This window comes from Tursiops truncatus, chromosome 16 (genome assembly GCF_011762595.2).
Source record: "Tursiops truncatus isolate mTurTru1 chromosome 16, mTurTru1.mat.Y, whole genome shotgun sequence".
NCBI classification, from domain to species: Eukaryota; Metazoa; Chordata; class Mammalia; order Artiodactyla; family Delphinidae; genus Tursiops; species Tursiops truncatus.
The window spans coordinates 32,962,982-32,983,844 of record NC_047049.1 but is presented as its reverse complement, the minus strand read 5'-3'; the positions used below and the strand labels follow the sequence as shown (position 1 = coordinate 32,983,844).

Genomic DNA, 20,863 nt, shown 5'->3' with positions numbered 1-20,863 from the left:
GGGTAGTGCCTGCTCCTCCCTGGAAGTGAGCCTGGCAGCTACCAGCATCTAGAAGAACGTCCGCAAGAACCAGGAAGCAGGGAAGGCTCCAGGTAGGGCCAGCAGGACACTACTCCGCCCTCAGGTGTTAGAGGGACTCATGAAGACAGGTGGCCCATCCAGGTCAACCTGGCTGAAGGAGTATCTCTATTTGCTTCCCAACCGGCTGCAGTAATGCTCCAGGAGATGTTGCCAAACCGGTTCTAAGAGAAAGGCATTTTGGCCAAATGGCAACTGGGACACAAAGCGAGGCTGTTTTGTAAATTTCTGAAACAGTCGCTGACGTTGCTCATTAAAGGAACGCCCAGACAAAAAGGCAGGCTGGGTTACCGCTCAGCGTTCTGTTCCCAGTGCCCCAGTGGCCTCTGGAGCCGCCCCTTCAGGCACACACACTCTTGAATCAAAACCAAATCCTCAGGGGAGCTGCGGTGAAGCCCAGTCAATCTGAACAACCCATACAGCATCTACTTCCTAAAAGCTGACCCTGGGGTGTGGTCACGTTCCAGCCCTGCCAACTGCCTGGGCTGCAGATGAAAGGATCCCAGGTCGGGCAGGCACCTGGATCGGCTCTCTCGGTGGAGAACTGAACACCAGCATCCGTTCTGTGCCGGACACTTGAAACACATTCACGTCAAATCCTTATGCGGGAGTGTTGGGCTGCACCCCGCACGCAGGCCTCCAAGGTCTGTGCTTGCCCAGCTTCAAGACCAAAGAAAGAGCCCAGAGTCAGCAACAGAGACATCAATGATTTAATGGAGGGGGGCACTTACACGTCTGAAGCAAGGTCCTGGAGCGACACCCCCACCATGTGCAGCGAACGATGGGTAGGACGCGGCGGCAGTCTTCGCTCCCGGGGAGGGGGCCCCGTGTGGTGGAGGAGAGATCACCAGTTATAGGGAATTGACATCAGGTGGGCTCATTAGTTACCAGGGAAACCAGCAGAGGGGTGCGTCCTTCATGCCCCTTTGATGAGAACAGTCACCAGCTGGGGCCTGGGGCAAGTACCTAGAAAGGTGAGTCAGGTGAGTAAGATACAGGAGAAGCAGGCATTGGTCGGGCAGGGGATGTACAGAGAGCAAGAGAACAGCCATCTTGAGGGGCCTGACCACACACTTGGGGGTGGCTCTGGGTTTGTGAAAACCAGGGGTGGCCTGTCTGTATTGTATCTGTGGTATCTGGTTGCAGTGCCCCTCTACGTACCTGACCCCAGGGATATCTCGGAAGAGAGGTGGACCAAGATTGTAAGGGTTATACAGGGTATGTAGGGGTGAAGTACACGGTCAGGTAACTCAAGAAGGCTGTTCTCTTGTTCTCTGTACATCCCCTGCCCGACCAGTGCCTGCTTCTCCTATATCTTACTCACCTGACTCACCTTCCTATGTACTTGCCCCAGGCCCCAGCTGGTGATTGTTCTTATCAAAAGGTCCGTGAGGGGCGTGCCCCTCTGCGGGTTTGCCTGGTGACTAATAAGCCCACCTGACGTCAATTCCCCTATAATTGGTAATCTCCACCCCCTGCCCCCCACCCCAGTGAAGACTTCCACCATGTCCTGCCCACCGTCCACCACACATGGTGGGGTGTTGCTCTAGGACCTTGCTTCAGACATGTAAGCTCCCCCCTCCATTAAACCATTGATGTCTCTGTTGCTGGCTCCTGGCTCCTTCTTTGGTCTTGAAGCTGGGCAAGCAGAGTCCTTTTAGGCCTGCAGGGTGCAGCCCAACAGGGAGGTACTAATATCCCCATTTTGCAGATGAGGAAACTGAGGTTCAGGGGTGTTAACTGACTTGCCCAAGATCACAAAGCTACTAACTGGCAGAGCTGAGCTTCAGCCCCATGCCTGCCTCATTTCCAAACCTGTGCTCTTCACCAGCACCTCAGGCTGAGGGTGCCAGGCAACCTGCCACATTTTCACCACTTACCAGCTGGGTGGCCTTGGGCACTGACTCCAGCTCTCCATACCTAGATTTCGTCATTAATAAACATGGCAACCTAATGCCCAGGAGTAATAGGTACCAAATTTGGGGCTCATGCCAGGCACTCTTCAAAGGGCTTTGTATGTTACCTGTTGCTATTATTGTCCTTATTTAAGCCCAATAGCACAATAAAATTAAGTCGTTTGTCCAGGCTCACCTGCTAGTAAGAAACAAAGCCATAATCTCGATGCAGGTGTTCTGGCTCCCAAGACTTAATCTCTGGTGACTCTGGCTAACACGTTTCTGAGACACAATCTGCCAGAGACTGAATTAAGACTGGTGCTCTGCAGATTCACTTCGGGCCCTGCTTGAGGAGATGACTTCCTGTTGTTTCAAGAGAGCCCCTCAAGGCCTCAGTGTTCTGGAAAAGGGGATGAAAAAGGTCACCTCGTAGGGTTGCATTGAGGATCAAAGGAGAGAGCGTGAGAGTGCCAGGACACAAGGGACATGCCTCTGTGTAGGATTCACATCAGAATCATAAACGGCCTCCATTAGCCAACATGAAGAGGATCCAGTTCCTCTGCCCTCCCTGACTCTAAGAGATTGTATCAAGAGGAAAGAGTCACAGAAAAGAACTTTGAAAATAAGCACAAAGCACTGAGTCAAAAGCTTGATAACTCCATCCTAACCCTCCTAGGCAACAATCTTAGCTGAGTGACGACTCAGCCTCAGATCCTGATATCCCATAATTAATCCTCTCTTTTAATGGGATTTTTGCCCTTGCCAGCAGTTTTGATCCACTACACTCAGCCCTCCTTCCTATGCTGAGAAGAACTTTGGCCTTGGGGCTCTTGAGCAGAGCTGGGCTGGTCAGTTGCTGCAGGTATGAGGGAAAACTGGAGATCAGATAGTGTCTGTGGATGGCGGCTTGTTAGTGGGAGAGGATGGAGGGTAGACTTAATGCAAGAGAAATGCCAAGCACTGGGAAAGCCAGACACGCACGACGCAGTGGGAAAGTGCATGAGACAAAGAGTCTTGGTCTGGGGTTCGAGTCCTTGCCTCTTCCTGGTCACCCAGCTTTGGTCACTCTTGTCCTCTCTGAGACTCAAGGTGCTCATGTGTGAAATGAGTATAAACAATACATGTCCTGGACACCTGCTAGAGTTGTTCTGAAGAACAAACATGGCCAAGCCCAGGAAAGGGCTTTCTGCACTGTAAGCGCCCTGGGAAGAAGCTCCTTCCTCAGGCCATGTCTGTCACACATGGGAGGCCACCGTAATGTGTCCAGCACACTGGGACAAACTGAAGGGCATTTGGAGCCCCAGACAAGACCCCTGAAGCCAGAGGTATCTGGCTTCAAGGCACCAGAGCCCCAGGCCCTGGCACTGGTCTGATCAGATGCCGTCAGGGCTGAATTTGGCCAGGGAAACAGAGCCTGGATTGTCAGGCTTAGGGAGCTAAGCCCCGAGCCCAGGTGCACTAATTACCCCAGGGTGGGTCAAATGCAGCCTCGCCACACAGGGGTGGGTGTTACAGCCTCAGGGTGGGCCTGTGTATCCCAGCTCCACCTGGAACCTAGTGTGGGGTCTTGAACAAAGCAACTCACTCTCCCCAAGACGTGGTCTCTTCAGCTGTAAAGTGAGGGACTTCATTTTTTTGGTGAGAAATAAATGAATGCATACATGTGAAGCTTTAGTGCAACGCTTCATAGCTAGAAAGTGCTCGTCATCAATATAACCTGCAAAATTTATGCCTCCTTTCCAGGAGTTTAAACTCATTGAACTCTGCATTCACTGAACTCTCGCTGGATCTACAGCTAGACTACAAGCTGCGTGCAGGCAGCGGCCACGTCTGGCTTGTTTCCCATCCAGCTTGCGGTGCTGAGCCCAAGGCCTGGCAAAGTACACTCTCGACCAAGATTTGTTAAATGAGTTTATGCCTGAGAGGAGCAGTAGGAAGAAACAGCAGCAAAAAAGAGGATGGAAAGAGACAGGGACTGCCCAAGCAGTGAATTCCAACAATGAGGAGAGATAAGCAAAAAAGAATGGGTTTTCTTTTTCCCTGTCTTTTTTTAAATAATGAAAGAGGGATAAGGGAAGGGATTTTTTTTATAATTGATAAGTTATGCTATTGGGATGAAAAGATGATGAAAGTAATAAACCAGAAAACTAAGGTAAGGGGAAGTGGAAACTCACCCTGCCATTCAAATATTAGGATGTTAATACTTTACATGTAATAAGTAAAGAGTTGTAGTCGCCACTAATAAAATGGCTCCCACTTGACTCTCCAGGAACTGATTCACTGCTAAGCTATGTCGGCTCTGAGCTTCTGAGTCACAGTGCGTCCTAAAGGCTTTCATACCCTGGGGAAACTCACCCCAGGAGGGCTGGGTTTTGTTTTTTCTTCTTCTTTTTTTAAAGTTCTTTTGTTCTTGGTACACAGTCTTCCTCTTTCAGACTGGGTCCAGATGCCCCTAGCACACGGAACAATTCAATCCGTTCAGAGAGGGGAGGAAGGGATCATAATTTGACTTGGTTGTTTTAGGCACATTTTTTTTTTTCTCTGTAACCATGATGACCTCCAGGAAGACACACGGAGGCTCTGGAATCAAGAGTCCAGAGATGAATCCTCACCTGTCTCTGTCTCAGTTTCCTCATGCGTAAAGCCAGACTTCGAGAGGTGAGGTGGGAATAAACATCTATTTTTAGTCCAGGTACCTTAAAGACATCATCTCATTTGACTTTTACAATCTTCATGGGTAGGCCTTATACCCACTTCACAGCTAGGAAAACTGAGATTCAGAGAGGTTTCTTGTCGTTAATTAGACCAAAGCCCTAAAGTCAAGGTCAGAGGTAGGCTAGGGCTCCCCTGCCTTCCAGCTTCCTTTGAGATGCAGCTTAATGAATCCCAAACAGCATGTGGAAGGAAACCCTGAAGTCCTAAATACTCAAGATCAGTTTTGTAGTTTGTGGTCACAGGGATCTGGTCTCATTTGGTCCTACGTGGTCCCCCTGGCCTCTGAGATCCTAAACTGAATGACTGAAGGGAGGAGCCAGAATCATTCATTCAACATTATTTATTGGTCATCTACTATTGGCCAGGCACTGAGCTAGGTGCTGGAGAAAGAGACATGGTCCCTGCCCTCATGAAGCTTCCAGTATGATTGAAGAGGCACACAAATCAAATAAGCCAGCAAATACACAACTACATGTTCCAATAGACGCCACAAAGGAGTATAGGATGTTAGGGGACAGAACTACAGGGCACCTGATCTAGGGCTACTCTGATCTCCCAGGATGTGCTGCTGGGAGAAGCAGGGTGACCTCTGGTTCCAGCCTTGGCCTGGGGAGCCCAGACCAACCGGAAGACCTGGTACTGCAGGGACAAGGCTATTTCCCACTTGCCTTCTGCTCTGCTATGACTCTCAGCACAACCTTGGCTGCACAGACCTCACAAGGCCAGGGCCCCACTGGTCAAGAGGCCACCAGGCTCTCAAGCCTGCTGCTGAGCCCCTGACAGGCAGGCTTCCGGTCCCAGGAGGGCTGCTTCATTGCTGGCCACTGAGGCTGCAGAAACACTGCAGGGATTCTCACTTTGAGTTAATGAGGCAAATGTGAGCCGAAAATCCAAGTCAACAGAGAGTTGCTAAGAATCTACCGTTTATATCCCTTAGGATGACTATTATCCCCAAACAAACAAACAAAAACCACAGAAAAAAACAAGTGGTGGCAAAGAAATTGGAACCCTTTTGCACTGTTGGGGGGAATGTAAAATAGTGCAGTCACGATGGAAAACAGTATGGTGGTATCTCAAAAAATTAAACATAGATTTACCAAATGAGCCAACAATTCTACGTCTAGGTATAAACCTCAAAGAACTGAAAGCTGGGACTCAAACGATATTTGTACGCCCACGTTCACAGCATGATTCACAATAGCTAACAGGTGGAAGCAACTCAGGTCCATCAGTGGACGAATGTATAAACAAAATGTGGTATAGACATACTATGGAATATTATTTAGCCTTAAAAACGGAAGGGAATTCTGACACATGCCACAACATGGATAAAACTTGAAGACAGTCTGCCAAGTGAAATAAGCCTGTCACAAAAGAACCAATATTGCATGATTCCACTTGTACCAGGTACTTAAGAGTCATCAAACAGAGAGACAGAAAGTAGAACTGTACATTTAAAAATGATTTAAAAGGTAAATTTTATGCTTTGTACATTACAGCACCATTAAAAAAAAAACCCTGCTATAGGCCTAGCTGAGAGGCTATCATGTGCTCTCACAGATGAATCAAACGTGGGCTCTGCCTTCAAGCCGCCTGTGCGCCACAGCTGAAGGGCATCCCATTTATTCATGTAAGCCTGGGCCACCCCTCAGACGTCCCCCAGGGTTCTGTATGTACCCCCAGCAGTGGGGAAGGAGTCAGGCATAAAAGGGGGAGGAACTGAGCATTTGCCACATAACTCCTACGCGCCAGGCACTGTGATAGTGTTTCATCACCGTTGATCCTTAAGAGTACCCTTGTGAGGTACATGTAATTCTCCCCATTTTATAGGCAAGGAAAGAAAAGCTCAGGAACATAGTTGCCCCAAAGATTTAGCTCCTAGTGATAAAGTCAGAAGTGAAACTCTGCTCAGTCCAAAGTTCATCCCCTTTCACGTAATGTGTTGATTACAAAGAAAGGGGGCTCCTTAAAGGAGGGGTAGGGGTGGGGTCAGATTACAGCTTAAAGATGGGAAGAAGCAGGTCTAATCCCCAAACTGGAGGGAGATAAACTGGATGGTTCACGTTCTCGGCCCTCCGAAGCTTACCTTGTGTAGGATCCACCTTGTCTGTCCCGGGATTCTGTATTCCTTGTCACAGCTGATTGGACCAGGGGTGAGACCAAAACTGAACCAATTGGAGTCTTGGTCTCAAGCATCTCAATTAAGAGACACAGATGCTGTAGCAGATGTGGAGTCAGGACCAAGTCATCTCCGTGGTAACCCAGAGCCCCATGCAAGCTGCTAACTGCAAGGGAGCAGCGGTAAGAGTCCCCACTAAGGCAGCCAATGTGCAGAGAGGAGACGGATGCAGTGCAGGGAAGGGCGGAGGCCTGAGACACACAGTCCCCTGGGTAGCCAGAGCAAAGGCTTCCCTGCCCGACAGGTGAGACCCATGATTGTATTCTGGGAAATTTCTCTCTGACTTTAGGGGAAAAACTTGAGCAAACCTGAGTTCCTTGCAATTCAACAACTGCTGACATGACGCTTTATCCCTCAGGTGGGACAACTGGGTTGGGAGAGAAGGACCTTATGTGAGTGAGATCACAGCTCAGCTTGGTTGAGGAAATGCTCCCCATTTGACTTTTGGGAGAATAGCAAAATGTGTCTTTGGTATCACTTTCTGTTTCTGTGCCTCTCTTCTACCTCTTCGGGGGCCTCCCTCTCCAGTCTCAGGTAGCTAATGCCCTCAGGCTGGCCTCTGGCAGAGACACCCCACCCAGCCCTGCAGGTATGCACAGGCTAAACACTCCCTAACCCTAACCCTCATGTCCTATTTTACAGACGAGAGTGAGGAAGGATGGCCCAACTGGCCTGCCCAGCAAGGTTTTCTTATTCATTTAATTCGATTGGGCTGCTTCCTTAGTATCTTTCACATTAGCTCCTGCCTTCTCATTCTAGCCCTGGAATGAGCTCCCTCTGCTGTGGAAAGCATTTGCCTCAACTAGTAAACCACCTAATTAGTCTACCTGACTAGAACTAATCTGTCCACAACGCAGCCTAGTGGCCCCCCAGTGATTTGTGAGTAAAGCGCAATCCCAATCACACCAGATTACTCTGTCAACCTCACCCCACAGGCCCGTGGCTCCCTGGCCTTTTTTGGTGCTGTTCCAAACCTAGAATGTCTTTGTTTTCATTACTTCTGTCAAATTTCCACTCATCCTTTAAGACCAACTCAAGGACACTTTGTCCATGGAGCTTTTCACGCTTCCATCTGCTTTTGCATTATAATTTTTGCATGTCTATTCTGGTTTGTAACTCATTCTTGTGTTCCAACCAGTTGCTTCCCTAGAAGACCAACCCATGTTAAACGTATTTTTCTAGACTTGATTTCTGATATACTGTCTGGCACATTTTAGGGCTCCATAAAAGGAAACGTTATCGAATAGGGAAGGAAGTTTAGGAATTCCCATGTGCAATTTCACATGTGTATTCATTTAATCCTCAAACACCTCTGCGAGGTAAGAGGTGTTATTAAGAACTCTGAAGCTGAAGGTTTTAATTCATTAGCTCATGAGCACTTAGGAAGTTAAGAGGTGAGAACTGGGATCCTCATTCCTAGGGCTCCTCATTCCTAGGGCTCCCTGGCTCGAAAGCCCAGGGCTCGATAGGCTTTGCATCCTAATGCCTAAGGCCAAGTTAGCTGATAAGGCTTAAGGTGTCAGATGTCTAAGCAGCTGTTTCTGAGTGAAAACTCTGCTCAGACCCACTTGAAGCACACCCCCATTCAACAGAACAGCTGTTCAATAGAAATTACAAAGTAGGTAAGGTCACCGCTGCCGTATCACAGCAGATGCATTATGCCTTACAGACCACTGCACGTTTCATGTATGAATTTTCAACATAAAACTGGCAGCTTCACATCTTTCTTGTCAGGATCAAGAAAGCAAAAAGTAGCACGACACCGGTTTGCCCCTGGGTAGCAGGTGTTAGGCACTCAGCGTTAGAAGTGTGTGAAGTGGCCCTTTGCCAAGCCTCATCCACAAAGCACCTGAGAGAATATTAAGCGTAATTCTTCCTGAAAGAAGGGAGAATGGCGGACTTCTGATGGTCCCTTTCAGGACCAAGAATCAATGACTTTATTGCGCTAAGAGGTCTCAAATCTCTTGCCAGGGCATTGTTTCTAGGGTCAACCTTTAAAAGGTATATTCAACATCAGTGACATGTTAGATGCGGCGGAGGATATAAAAACCCCATGCCTTCTTGGCCGAGCCAGAGACTCACCAGTAAACCCAAACCAGACAAAGACCAGAGCCCCTGAACATGCCTTGAGGGCATGCAGTTAAGATCTGTCTTGGAGGAGGAAAACAAGTCACACTGATTGACTTTTAAAAGGCAACTGTGGGACTTCCCTGGTGGAGCAGTGGTTAAGAATCCGCCTGCCAATGCAGGGGACACAGGTTCAAGCCCTGGTCCGGGAAGATCCCACATGCCGCGGAGCTGCTAAGCCCATGTGCCACAACTACTGAGCCTGCGCTCTAGAGGCCGCGAGCCACAACTACTGAGCCCATGTGCCACAACTACTGAAGCCTGCGCGCCTAGAGCCCGTGCTCCGCAAGAAGAGAAGCCACCGCAATGAGAAGCCCACGCACCACAACGAAGAGTAGACCCCGCTCGCCGCAACTAGAGAAAGCCCGCACGCAGCAACGAAGACCCAACGCAGCCCAAGATAAATAAATTAATTAATTAAAACAAAACAAAACAAAGTCTTCACGTTGAGAAAGGCCTCAGAAGTCTGTCTAATCTAATCTCAGCTAGATTCAGTCTCACAACCTGGCTGTCTGCGTGAAACTCAAGGGAAAATGGCCACTCTGGCTGGCAGGCACTCTGATCTTAAGATTCAGAGCTGGCTCTCGGAACCTGGTGAACCCAAAGAACATGAAAAATCAAGTGGGTTTTGTGGTTTCCATAATCTCCTTCTGCACTGCTAAGTATCCATGACATCCACACCACAGGGACTCCAGTAACCCCCAAATCCTCCTGGTTCATACTAGGTCCTAAGAAGTTCAGTCTCAGAAGGGGACTGTACACGAGAGACTGAGGTCAACTCTAAACCAGTTGGTTGTCAGTACAGCACATTCCCAACTACAGTCTAACAGGGGGCCTCACTGTCTATACAGGTATCACCATTAACACTCCCATCACTTGGCCATTCTTCCCACCATCCTACCGCTTGAGAAGTGTTGCTTACTGCCTGACCTTGCTGTTTTATGTACTCAAGAGGCAAAATTGTACACATTTCAGTAAATTCAGGGGCTTTCTTCGGTGCTGCCTTGATCCTCTGTTAGGGCTTTTTACATCCTACTCTCCCCACTCTCCCCCACGCCACCCTGTGAAGTGCATCCAGCTTTGCTCCATTCCCACTGATGGATATATGGTGGTATCAGTATCCTCAGTTCTGTCAGAACTTAATGTTAGCGAATTCCCTGGTGGAGCAGTGGTTAAGAATCTGCCTGCCAATGCAGGGTGCACGGGTTTGAGCCCTGGTCCGGGAAGATCCCACATGCCGTGGAGCAACTAAGCCCATGCACCACAACTACTGAGCCCGCGAGCCACAACTACTGAAGCCAGCGCGCCTAGAGCCCATGCTCCGCAACAAAGAGAAGCCACCGCAGTGAGAAGCCCGCGCGCAATGAAGAGTAGCCCCCGCTCACCACAACTAGAGAAAAGCCCACATGCAACAACAAAGACACAATGCAGCCAAAAATAAAAAAACAGTAAAAGAAAAAAAAAAAGAACAATGTTACTTAATCTTACCCAGTACTCAAAATTGGAAGGCACTCCTGGAAAGGGTTTGCCATCACCAGTGTTTTAAACCATTGGAATAGATTGAAAGCAAGAAAAATGCTATATTCATTACTATATCTGCTTTAGTGCCTAAGGCAATGCCTTCCATACCTTGCTGAGAGCAGTTATTCAGTACATGGAACTGTAAAATTATAAAACCTTAAAGCTGGAAGAAATCTCAAGATCAGTTCCCATGATTCCACAGCTGAGAAATTTGAGACTTGGGTGATTAAATCTGGGTCATCGGCTACTTTGTCAACGTTAGCCAGAGTCCAGATGTTCCTACTTTAAGTTGAGTTGTTTCTTCCATCAGGTTGCTTATCAGATGAATGAATGAATGAATGACTTTACTGCTCAACTGATACTATGAAAGGAGACTGGAAAACAGACTGAAGTTAAATAACCTAGCAAAAGTAATGGTTTAGATAGCCTATATTTGCCCACCTTAACTGAAGTTTTTCACTTTCAGTTGAGTGTTTATGTCCATAGCTAAGGCAGACATACTTTTAGTCATTTAAGTTTGACCAATGCATATACACTCCAGACAAATAACAAGTCAGATTTCAATATAGTGTTAAATTTTAATTTCATTATAATCTATATGACTTGCCCCATGACATCACCAGATTGAACGTGTCTTTACATGTCAATGGTGAAGGAAACAAACTTTTCATGTTATGTCTCTATTATGTAGCTGCTTCAAGAAAAAAAAATTATAAAACCACAGTGAGATATCACCTCACACCTGTCACTATGGTTATTATCAAAAAGGCAAGAAATAACAAGTGTTGGTGAGGATGTAAAGAAAAGGGAACCCTCATACATTGTTGGTGGGGATGTGAATAAATGCAGCCACTATGAAAAACAGTATAGAGATTCCTCAAAAAATTAAGAATAGAACTACCATATGATTCAGCTATCCCACTTCTGGCATTTATCTAAAGAACACAAAAACACTAATTTGAAAAGATATGTGCACCCCTATGTTCATTGCAGCATTATTTACAATAGCCAAGGTATGGAAATAACCTAAGTGCCCATCAATGGATGAATGGATAAAGAAGATATGGTATATATATGCAATGGAAATACTACTCCGAAATAAAAAAAGGGGAAATCTTGCCATTGCAACAACATGGATAGACCTTGAGGTTATTATGCTAAATGAAATAAGTCAGATAGAGGAAGACAAATGCCATATGATTTCTCTCATATGTGGAATATAAAGAACAAACAAACAAAAAACAAATGAACAAACCAAAACGAAACAAAAACAAACCTGCAGATACAGAGAACAGAGTAGTGGTAACCAGATGGGAAAGAATGGGGAGGAAGGCAAAATGTGTAAAGGGGATCGACTGTGTGGTGAAGAATGGAAACTAAGTTTTTGGTGATGAGCATGTTGTAGTGTATACAGAAGTTGAAATATAATGTTGTACACATGCAACTTATAAAATGTTATAAACCAATGTTACTGCAATAAAAAAATAAATTTAAAAATAAAATTAAAAAGAGAAAAATATTTTTAAAAGAATACATGCAAATGAACTCTGACATAACATGACTACATGATATTCACTAACCAGATTCTCAAACTACATTGTCCTTTAAGAATCCAACTTCCAGATCTTTTTTTTTTTTTTTTAACTAAACAATCATTTGGCAGCTTTGGGTTTCATTTCTGGCATTTTCCTGCTCATCTCAGAGGGAGAGGTTTAAGGAAAGAAACAGATAAAATTGACAAAAGAAAGGAGAAAGGCACAGATTACTCAGAAACCGTAAGGGAGAAGTAGTCAGGTTCCTGGAGGAAGAGAGAGTGTGCTGAGGTGTGGTCAGGAACCACATACCCATCAAGGCTCCCACTTTTTCTGCCCTCCCCTCTCACTCCCTCTCATTCCTCCTGCCAAGGAGTGAGCTGGCAATCTTACCGATGACCTTGGACAAACAGAAAATGATAAAGCTCCTAAATTCAGCTTTAGCCACACCACTCCAGCCAAAACTAGAAACACCTACAATGGCTGGGAGTGTGCCATCACTCCAACCGCTCCTGTTCCCTCCACTGCAATCAAATGTCCCGAAAAATAACCTGTTGGAATTACAATACGCCTTGTAAAGATGGTCTAGTCTAAACGCCCTCACCTGTTTTGCACAAAAGAAAACTGACATCCAGAGAAATGAGGTCACATGCCCAAAGTCATTCAGCAAGTCCAAACTAGATGCCCAAAACTTCAGACTTGCATTGTTCCGAGCTCATTTAAAGCAATTTAAAAGCTGCCAAACATGCAACGAACAAACAAAAAAACAAAACATCCCAACTTTGGAGAGATGAAGAACAATTACAAAAAGGCACAAATTAACATGAAAACAAACCAAACTAATAACTTTACTCCACCTCCCAGAAGCCCAGTGACGATAAAAGCAGCAGGGGTCTGTTTTACGGAGTAATGATACCTGGAACAACTTAATTGTGCTTTTTCCTCCTTTACCCATTTCTCACAAGCAGAGGAAATAAAAAGTGCATACAAGACTGCTGAAACTCTTAATCTGAACCAACATAGACCTTTTTGATACTTGAAATTTGGTACATCTTTCCCTCCAGGGGCTTATAGAAATCACATTATTAGAGTTAAAACATCAGGTCATTCAATGGGTCTCAAAGCCCTGGGGAAAATGCCTTCCACAGAAATCCATCCTCTCCCCTGACCTGCACAGGCAACAAACTCCAGCTAAAGCCGCAGAGGGTTTGATCATTCGCAGACTTTCAAAGAATGGGACCCAAGAAACTACCATTCCAAAACAGGACTGGAGAAAAAGAAGAAAACTTGTCCTTACCCTTAAAAATAACAGAAACAATAGGATCCGGTTTCCCAAATTTCGTTTTAGGGATATTGCTGGCAGATTCAACAATCACTCGAAGCATGGCTCTCAATGGGCAGAAACCAAATTTCAGCAACGAAGTTAAGAAGACACGGGCTCTGGAGCTCGCGGCCGCGCCGCCCGGGAGAGAAGGCGGGGGAAGACTTCTCCAGCGAAGAGGGAAGGAGGAGAGGCGATGGGTGGGTCCCTGACGGATTACTGTATTTACTGAAGGTTACGTGTAAACTGATACCCAAATGCCCGAGCCTCCGCAGCGCCGCAGGCACCCACTTAAGAATTCGGGAAATGTGGGAGTGAAAAGGACAAAACCTCAGCTAAAAATAATTATGGGCAGCAAATGAAACTGAAAAGGATTTGTAGCTAATAAATGTGGACAGGTCAAGAGACCACTAAGACGCTGCAGCTAAGAGCAACAAATTTGTGAAGCCCAATTAATTGGATTTCTGTTACCCCTTCCATTCTTTGCTGAGCTTCGTGGAGTTTTAAAACTTTACTGCGTCATTTAAAATTTTCTTTTTACTTTTGCCATTTCTTCTCTCCTGCTGTTGAACTCACCCACGCAGCAACAAGTTAGAGAACAATTTGTTTTTAATCAGTTAAAGGGTGCCCCCTATTGTATGGCAGAGAAATAACTGAGTTTATTTCAAGCAAGCCCAATCCGGAGGTGGTGATCGCGGTTTACAAAATCAGTGTCCTGGGAGCTGATCGTTTTCAGTCACAAAAGGATTCGCCATAGGACTTCTTTAAAAATCCTTACGAGGTGAGAGCTGGTGACCGAAGTTTTCCTGGTCCATCAAAAGCTGCTAGCCGTCTTTAGTGAAAATGGAGTTCTCCACTCTTTCAGGATCTAGACCCCAGCAGTGTCTTCCTTTCCTTTGTTAAAGAAAAAGGTATTCGATGACACTTGTTGAAGTGGGTAAGGAAGACTTTATTCAAGGGGAAGGACTCTTTCAGTGTAGGAGGGAATTTGGACTCAACTCTGAATAGGGCATGGACAAGGGGGAATTTATAGCCAGGGAGCAGGTTGGGGGTCAGTGAACGGAAATTACCAGAAGAAAGTATCAGGGGGGAAAAGGGGATTCTGGCTCAACCGACCTAACAGGATTCTTACTGAACATAGGTCAGGGTGACGAGACATTACCTGGGTGATGGTGGAGAACGAGGCACCCCACAAGATACAGAGTGATCAGATATGGAGGGAGGGGAGTTCTGGTTAAACTGACTCAGCAAGGTTCTCGCTAAAACTAAATTTTACAAGGAAATACACAGATGGGCCTAGGAGAAAGTTCAGGAGCTTGACTAAAGTTTGGCCAAGGAAAAGGTCTTTATGGCCTAGAGGGTGTGTTAGGTGGTGTAGCCTGGTGATTAAGATCACTAGAAGAGGCCTGGGACCTCCAGGGAAGTCCCTGGTGGCCTCTCTTTGGACAGTCCTTATTTTTTTCCTGGATACACACTCACTAGTATTATAGTTGAAGACAGGGAAGGAGAAGAAAAGGATGGGAGATCTCCCTTCAGCTTTGTTCAAATATAAAAAGCTAACAGGGCCTGTTTTCCTCATACAATCAGCTTTTAGATATAAATGTGTAAGATTCCAATCAACACTGTAAGAAAAACACTTAAGGAAAAATATTTCCTCCTGGAAAAATCAAGGAAGAGTAAGAGTTAGAGTTAAGAGTAAATTCACACAGGATGATCAAACATTTATTCATTAATAATATGTCCATTTGTTCAACAAATATTTGAGAGTCTACAAGTACCATGTGTCAGCTGTTGGGGCTTCAGCCAAGAATAAGCCAAAGTTCAGACCTGATGGAGCCCCCAGCTGGTGGAGACCACATGCCGGGTCTCACATGTCTATCGTCCACTGCTTTCCACAACTCTGGGAGCTAGGACTCCTGGACTCATTTTACAGCTGATGAAATTGAGGCTCAGAAGAGTTAAAAACTTGAGCCAAGATTCAAACCCAATGTCTTCTGAGCCCTACTCCTTTTCCAACTGGCCCTCAGATGAGAGCACACATTCTGCTCTTTCATTATCCTCACCTTTTTCATCAAGCAAACTCATACATTGATCTAGGTGAGTGGCCTTGTGCCTACACTGAGGCAAAAGGGATAGAGACAGAGGAATACTTAAGGGAGAGGAGAGACTTAGCAAAAAATCTAGACATGAGGAACAAAGTAAGAGGGGTGGCCAAGAGGATTTAGTGGAAGAGAAATGAAGACAGATTCATAATATCTTATTCCAATTCCAGTTTCACAGAATCCTAGATATTACCTAACAGCAATTTTCAAATTGGCACACACAGAGGGTCCATTGTTAAGATCTTTTTGCTGAAACGCTTCTTTAAGAATTATTTCAGTTGATAACTAAAGTGCTTTTTAGAGCTAAAATACTATTTTTTAGTAGTTTAATTATAGGGTTTTGCATAATGGTGGACGCTATTTTAAAATAACTTAATATATAGTATATTTAAATTTCATGCTTTTAAAAGTGCCTGACAGTGACTAAGTCTACAGGGGGGGAAGGAGGGGATAAAATATTTCATAACATTTGGCATCATTATATTATCATTATTCAAGGCCATTGGAGGAGCTAAATATAAGACAGGAATGAACCTGACCTTCTCCAAGTAAGTGTTAACTTACTTGAGCATATTTTCTAAAATAAACCTACAAAAAATGGAATGGAGAAAAGTGGGATCCTCTTAAGCCTGGTATTCACTTTTATGGAAACAACAATTCCTATCAAAATGTTTGATAAACAAATGTTTCCCAGTCATTCTTCTGTAAGAATCTTGATTCATTCAGGCTCACGTGCATCTATTCAGCAAACATTTACTGAAAGTCTACGTGGTGCCAGGTATGATGCTAACTACAAAGACGAATAAGACACATTCCCTCTCTGCAAGAAGCTCACAGGAAATCGCAGCACAATGGAGTGAGCACCATGCTAGAGGAGCAGGTGTTAACAGGGCAGGGTGGGCAAGCAGGGTAGGCTCCTGGAGGAGGTGACAGCTGGACTGAGAATTAGTGGTTGGACTGATGTCTGTGTGTGTGTGTGTGTGTGTGTGTGTGTGTGTGTGTGTGAGAGAGAGAGAGAGAGAGAGAGAGAGAGATCTGAAACACAGATGAATAAACATGGTGAGCAATGGGAACCTCAAGCCATTTGATGTGGGTAGGAGATCATGTGCGAGGGTAAACAGTCAAGCAGTGAGCCTAGGCAGGCAGGCAGGCCCCAGCTCAGAGAGCCTCATCTGCTCTGTTAATAACAACTAACATCTACCACGTGCTTACTACACGCCAGATGCTATTCTAAGCATTTTATTTTGTCTCATTTAATCCTTCCACTTCCCTGTGCTGTGAAGTAAGCACTATTTCACCATCCCCATTTTACAGATGAGGAAACTGAGGCCTAATTTGGTTAAGTAGTTTGCCCAGTTCTCACAGCAAGCGGAGCTGGGATCTGAACACAGGTAGTCTTCCTCTAGAGTTCATGCTCTCTTTTTTTGGCCAGGCCTCACAGCTTGTGGGATCTTAGTTTCCCGACCAGGGATTGAACTCATGTCCCCCTGCAGTGGAAGTGTGGAGTCCTAAACACTGGACCACTGCCAGGGAAGTCCCTAGAACCTCTGCTCTTAACTCCTTAAGCCAGGCCTCACTGGTAGTGGGGACTTATTAGAGATGCATTTTCCAGCAGGGGAGCAAAATGACTGAATTGCATACCAATTCTCTGAATACAAATGAAACATTTTAATAACCCCATAGACTTAAAATTAAATTTTAAAAGAAGCTAAAACAGGCAGAGCAGTCAATGTCTGGAGAGCTGCCCTTTCCAAATAGGATATACCTTGAATGGAGAACCAAGTCAGGAAGCATCACTGACTGGCTAATGAGAATTCTCCTATATGACATTAGCCAGTTAGAGAAAATCTGCTCAGCCTGCCCCTGAAATGGCTTTCAAATATGTCACTAATAGGGCTGCTATAATCTCAGTTAGATATTGAGGGGGTCTCCCTATTTACCAATTTAAAACGCAGCCCTTCTTGGTTGGAGAGGAACTCTAACCCAGGAAAGAGCAGTGGGTCTACCCCGAGAAGGAGCTGGGCTGTAAACCGATGCTTTGGGTGCCTGTTAAGGAATATCGATAACAGAAAGGAGGAGAGTAAACAAATCGTTTCTCCACAGTAGTCTAGGGCAGAAGAGACCCCCATCAATTCATTCATTCATTGAACAAATATTTATTTATCATTTTAAAAATTATTATTATTTTTTGGCTGCACTGCACGGCTTGCGGGATCTTAGTTCCCCCACCAGGGATTGAACCCGTGCCCCCGGCAGTGTACGTGCTGAGTCCCAACCACTGGACCACCAGGGAATTCCCTGAACAAATATTTATTAATTACCTAATTTGTTCAAGCACTGTGATGGTAGGTACTGTGGATATGGGGGTGAGCAAAATCAGACAGACTCCTCAAGCAATTTACAGTGGAATGAGGGAAAGGGACACCTGTCAAAGAATCACTCATGATTCAATGTGCAATTATAGCTGGAATGAAGCCTTTGAAGAAATCTGTGGTAAAGAGAGGAAATCCTTTACTCAGGAGGCAGGGAAGCCTTCCCTTAGGCAGGGAGGATGAAGCTGAGGTCTGGGAGATAGGAAAGGAGGCAAACAGCTAGAGCATTCCAGACAGGGGGAACCTCCTGTGAAAAGGCCCTGAGGCAGGAAGGAAACTTCCTGGTCAAGGAATGAAGGGTGTCTAATGTGGGGCTTTGACACCAGGTTGGGGAGGTCAGTCTAGGCCTGCTGGGCCTGAGAGGACACAATGGGGATTTGTTAGATGATCAGATCTGCATTATTTCAAAAAATCCCTGCGGAGTGGATTGGAAGGAGGCAAGAGTGTACCAGGTTCTTCTTAGCCTGCATTTAGAGAACATTTATTGTGTGCATACCAGTGCTGTTCAATAAAAACATAACAGCAGCTGCATTTATATTTTGAATTTTCTAATAGTCACAGTAAAGAAAGTAAAAAACAATAGTAAGATTGATTTTAATATATTTTACTTAATATATCTAAAATATTATTGTCTCAACATGTAATAATATTAAAAAGCTTAGTCATTGAAATCTGCTGTGTATTTCATACATCTCAATTGGGACACAAAACATTCATCAGAAATACTTCATCTGTATTTAGCTTTTAAAATTTACAGTTGATAAAATAGGCTTGCACCCTGATGTTCACTGCAGCACTGTTTACAGCAGCCAAGAAATGGAAGCAACCTAAACGTCCATCAAAGAAGAAGTGGTATACGTATACAATGGAATATTACTTAGCCGTGAAAAAGAATGAAATTATGCCATTTGTAGCAACATGGATGGACCTAGAGATTATCATACTAAGTGAAGTAAGTCAGACAAAGAAAGATAAATATCATATGATATCACTTATATGTGGAATCTAAAAAAGTAATGCAGGTGAACTTGTTTACAGAACAGAAACAGACTCACAGACTTGGAGGGCGGGCTTGTGGTTGCCAAGGGGGTAAGGAGGAGGGGAGGGATGAATTGGGAGGTTGGGATTGTCATATGTACACTACTATATGTAAAGTGGATAATCACCAGGGATGTACTATGTAGCACAGGGAACTATGCTCAATACTCCGTAATAACCTGTATAGGAAAAGAATCTGAAAGGGAATGGATGTATGAATATGTATGGCTAAATCATTTTGTTGTACGCCTGAAACTAGCACAACATTGTGAATCAATTATACTCCAATATAAAACAAAAAATTAAAAAACCCAAAATTTCAAAAAGAAGAAAAAAAATAGGCTTACATACCTAAGTTGTTCCAAACATAAAAGTTTTTTTGATAACTGAATCAACCATCAGTTTTTAAATTTAAATTAAGTAAAATTAAAAATTCAGTTCCTCAATCACTGTAGCTACATTTCAAGCGCTCAACAACCATATGTGGCCAGTGCTACCATAATGGATTGAGTAGAAAGAACCTTTCCATGATTGCAGGAAGTTGTATAAGAAAGCACAGATGTATCTGCTGGAGAAGGCCTGGGTAGTCATTAGCTTTCCTTTGGAAGACATAACCTTTCATGGGTGAAGAGCACATTCATCTACAACAGCCTCACTATTTCTTTTTATAAAGCCTAAATCCATTCAGCCTCTTTTTGGTACTGTTTTGGTTTCCCAAGATTTTCCTACTGGGAAGAAAATAACCTAATATTTATTGAGATAAATATCCAGTCCACTTGGCCATTATAGTTCTCTTTGTTAATGAATAAAGATGAATTTTGAATCCCTGTCCTAGGATTTCTCCTAGTGAACTGTCAGCATCAAATTACTATCACCTCTTCAGGCCTTTTGCAAACTACTAGCTTCTCACACTTCACACCTAGCCCCACCTACCTGCGAAGAGCAAACATTGATTTTCGGGTCTAACAATGAAAATTACAAAATTAAATGAGCCACCAGGCCAAAGAGCCTCCTGCCTACTCCTTTTCCTCAGGGGTCCCCAGTCACAGGGGGAGCTCCTGCCAGAAGAGATGGACCTGGGGAGCAGATGTGTAATTGGGCAGCTGGCCCAGCAGGCCTAGGTACCAGGTCCTCTGTCTACCAGGTGCCGTCCCTCTTCACACCGTTCCTCCCACTTCCTGTCTTTTCTCTCCCCATTTGGCTCAAAGCTGAGCAGAGAAATCTCTCTTTCTCTCTCTCATCCAAGGATCTCTGTAGATTTCTATGGAGACTAATTTTGCCCTTGCTCTCAACTCTGGGCAATGAATAGCATTCACACCTTCACTAATCTTTTGCCTCGACTTCCTCCCACCCTAATCCCACCTGATAGGTTAATACAACAGGTAGGAAACAGCCCAGTTCTCCTCACTTTTCCATCAGAAATGTGAGTTACTTGGCAGCAAGGACCAAACGTTATCTTCTTGCCTTTTCTTTTATTCTTTGAAATTCTCTACATGGTTTCTCATCCATTCCATTTAGAAACAAAGGGCTTTTGTTGCTTTTTATGTAATAAGGGCTAACATCAGTTGAGCATTTACTAAACACTATGCACTTTACATGGGTTCTCTCATTTAATGCTCATAATCACCCTATGAGGTAGATATTATTACCTGTATCATTTTACAGATCAGGAAATTGAGGCTCAGAGAGGTTAAATAACTTATTCAAGAACACACAGCTAGTAAGAGGCAGTCAGGAGCTAAAGTCATTCCTAATCCAGAGTTTAGCCCCTGTGTGACGCTGCTTTCCTAGGATGTTTTGCTACTGTATCCTTTTTATTGTGTTAAGCCTCTGGTGAGTCTTTGCTCTGCCTGAGAAGGGCAGGCCCTGCCAAACGCTTTCTGTGCCTCTCGGTTTTAGCAAGAGAAAGTCCTCAAAGCGGGTAGCCAGGACCCGTATTTAACCAATAGACGCCGAGCTGGAGGGCAATCTGGAGCAAACGCC

At 44.9% G+C, this 20,863-nt stretch overlaps 1 protein-coding gene across 5 annotated transcripts in view; it reads right to left on the bottom strand.

Moving 5' to 3' along the window:
• Positions 1–13,548, bottom strand: part of MYOF (myoferlin) — a 155,679-nt gene extending 142,131 nt beyond the window's left edge. For 3 of the 5 annotated variants that reach the window (XM_019939644.3, XM_019939646.3, XM_019939647.3), the window contains exon 1: positions 13,345–13,547. In XM_019939644.3, the coding sequence (XP_019795203.2) occupies positions 13,345–13,432 (88 nt within the window). In that variant the 5' untranslated portion in view covers positions 13,433–13,547. Of the gene's footprint in view, positions 1–13,344 lie in introns of all 5 variants that reach the window. The other 2 variants (XM_019939645.3, XM_073794182.1) reach the window with 1 other exon arrangement.
• Between the last annotated feature and the right edge of the window lie 7,315 nt (positions 13,549–20,863).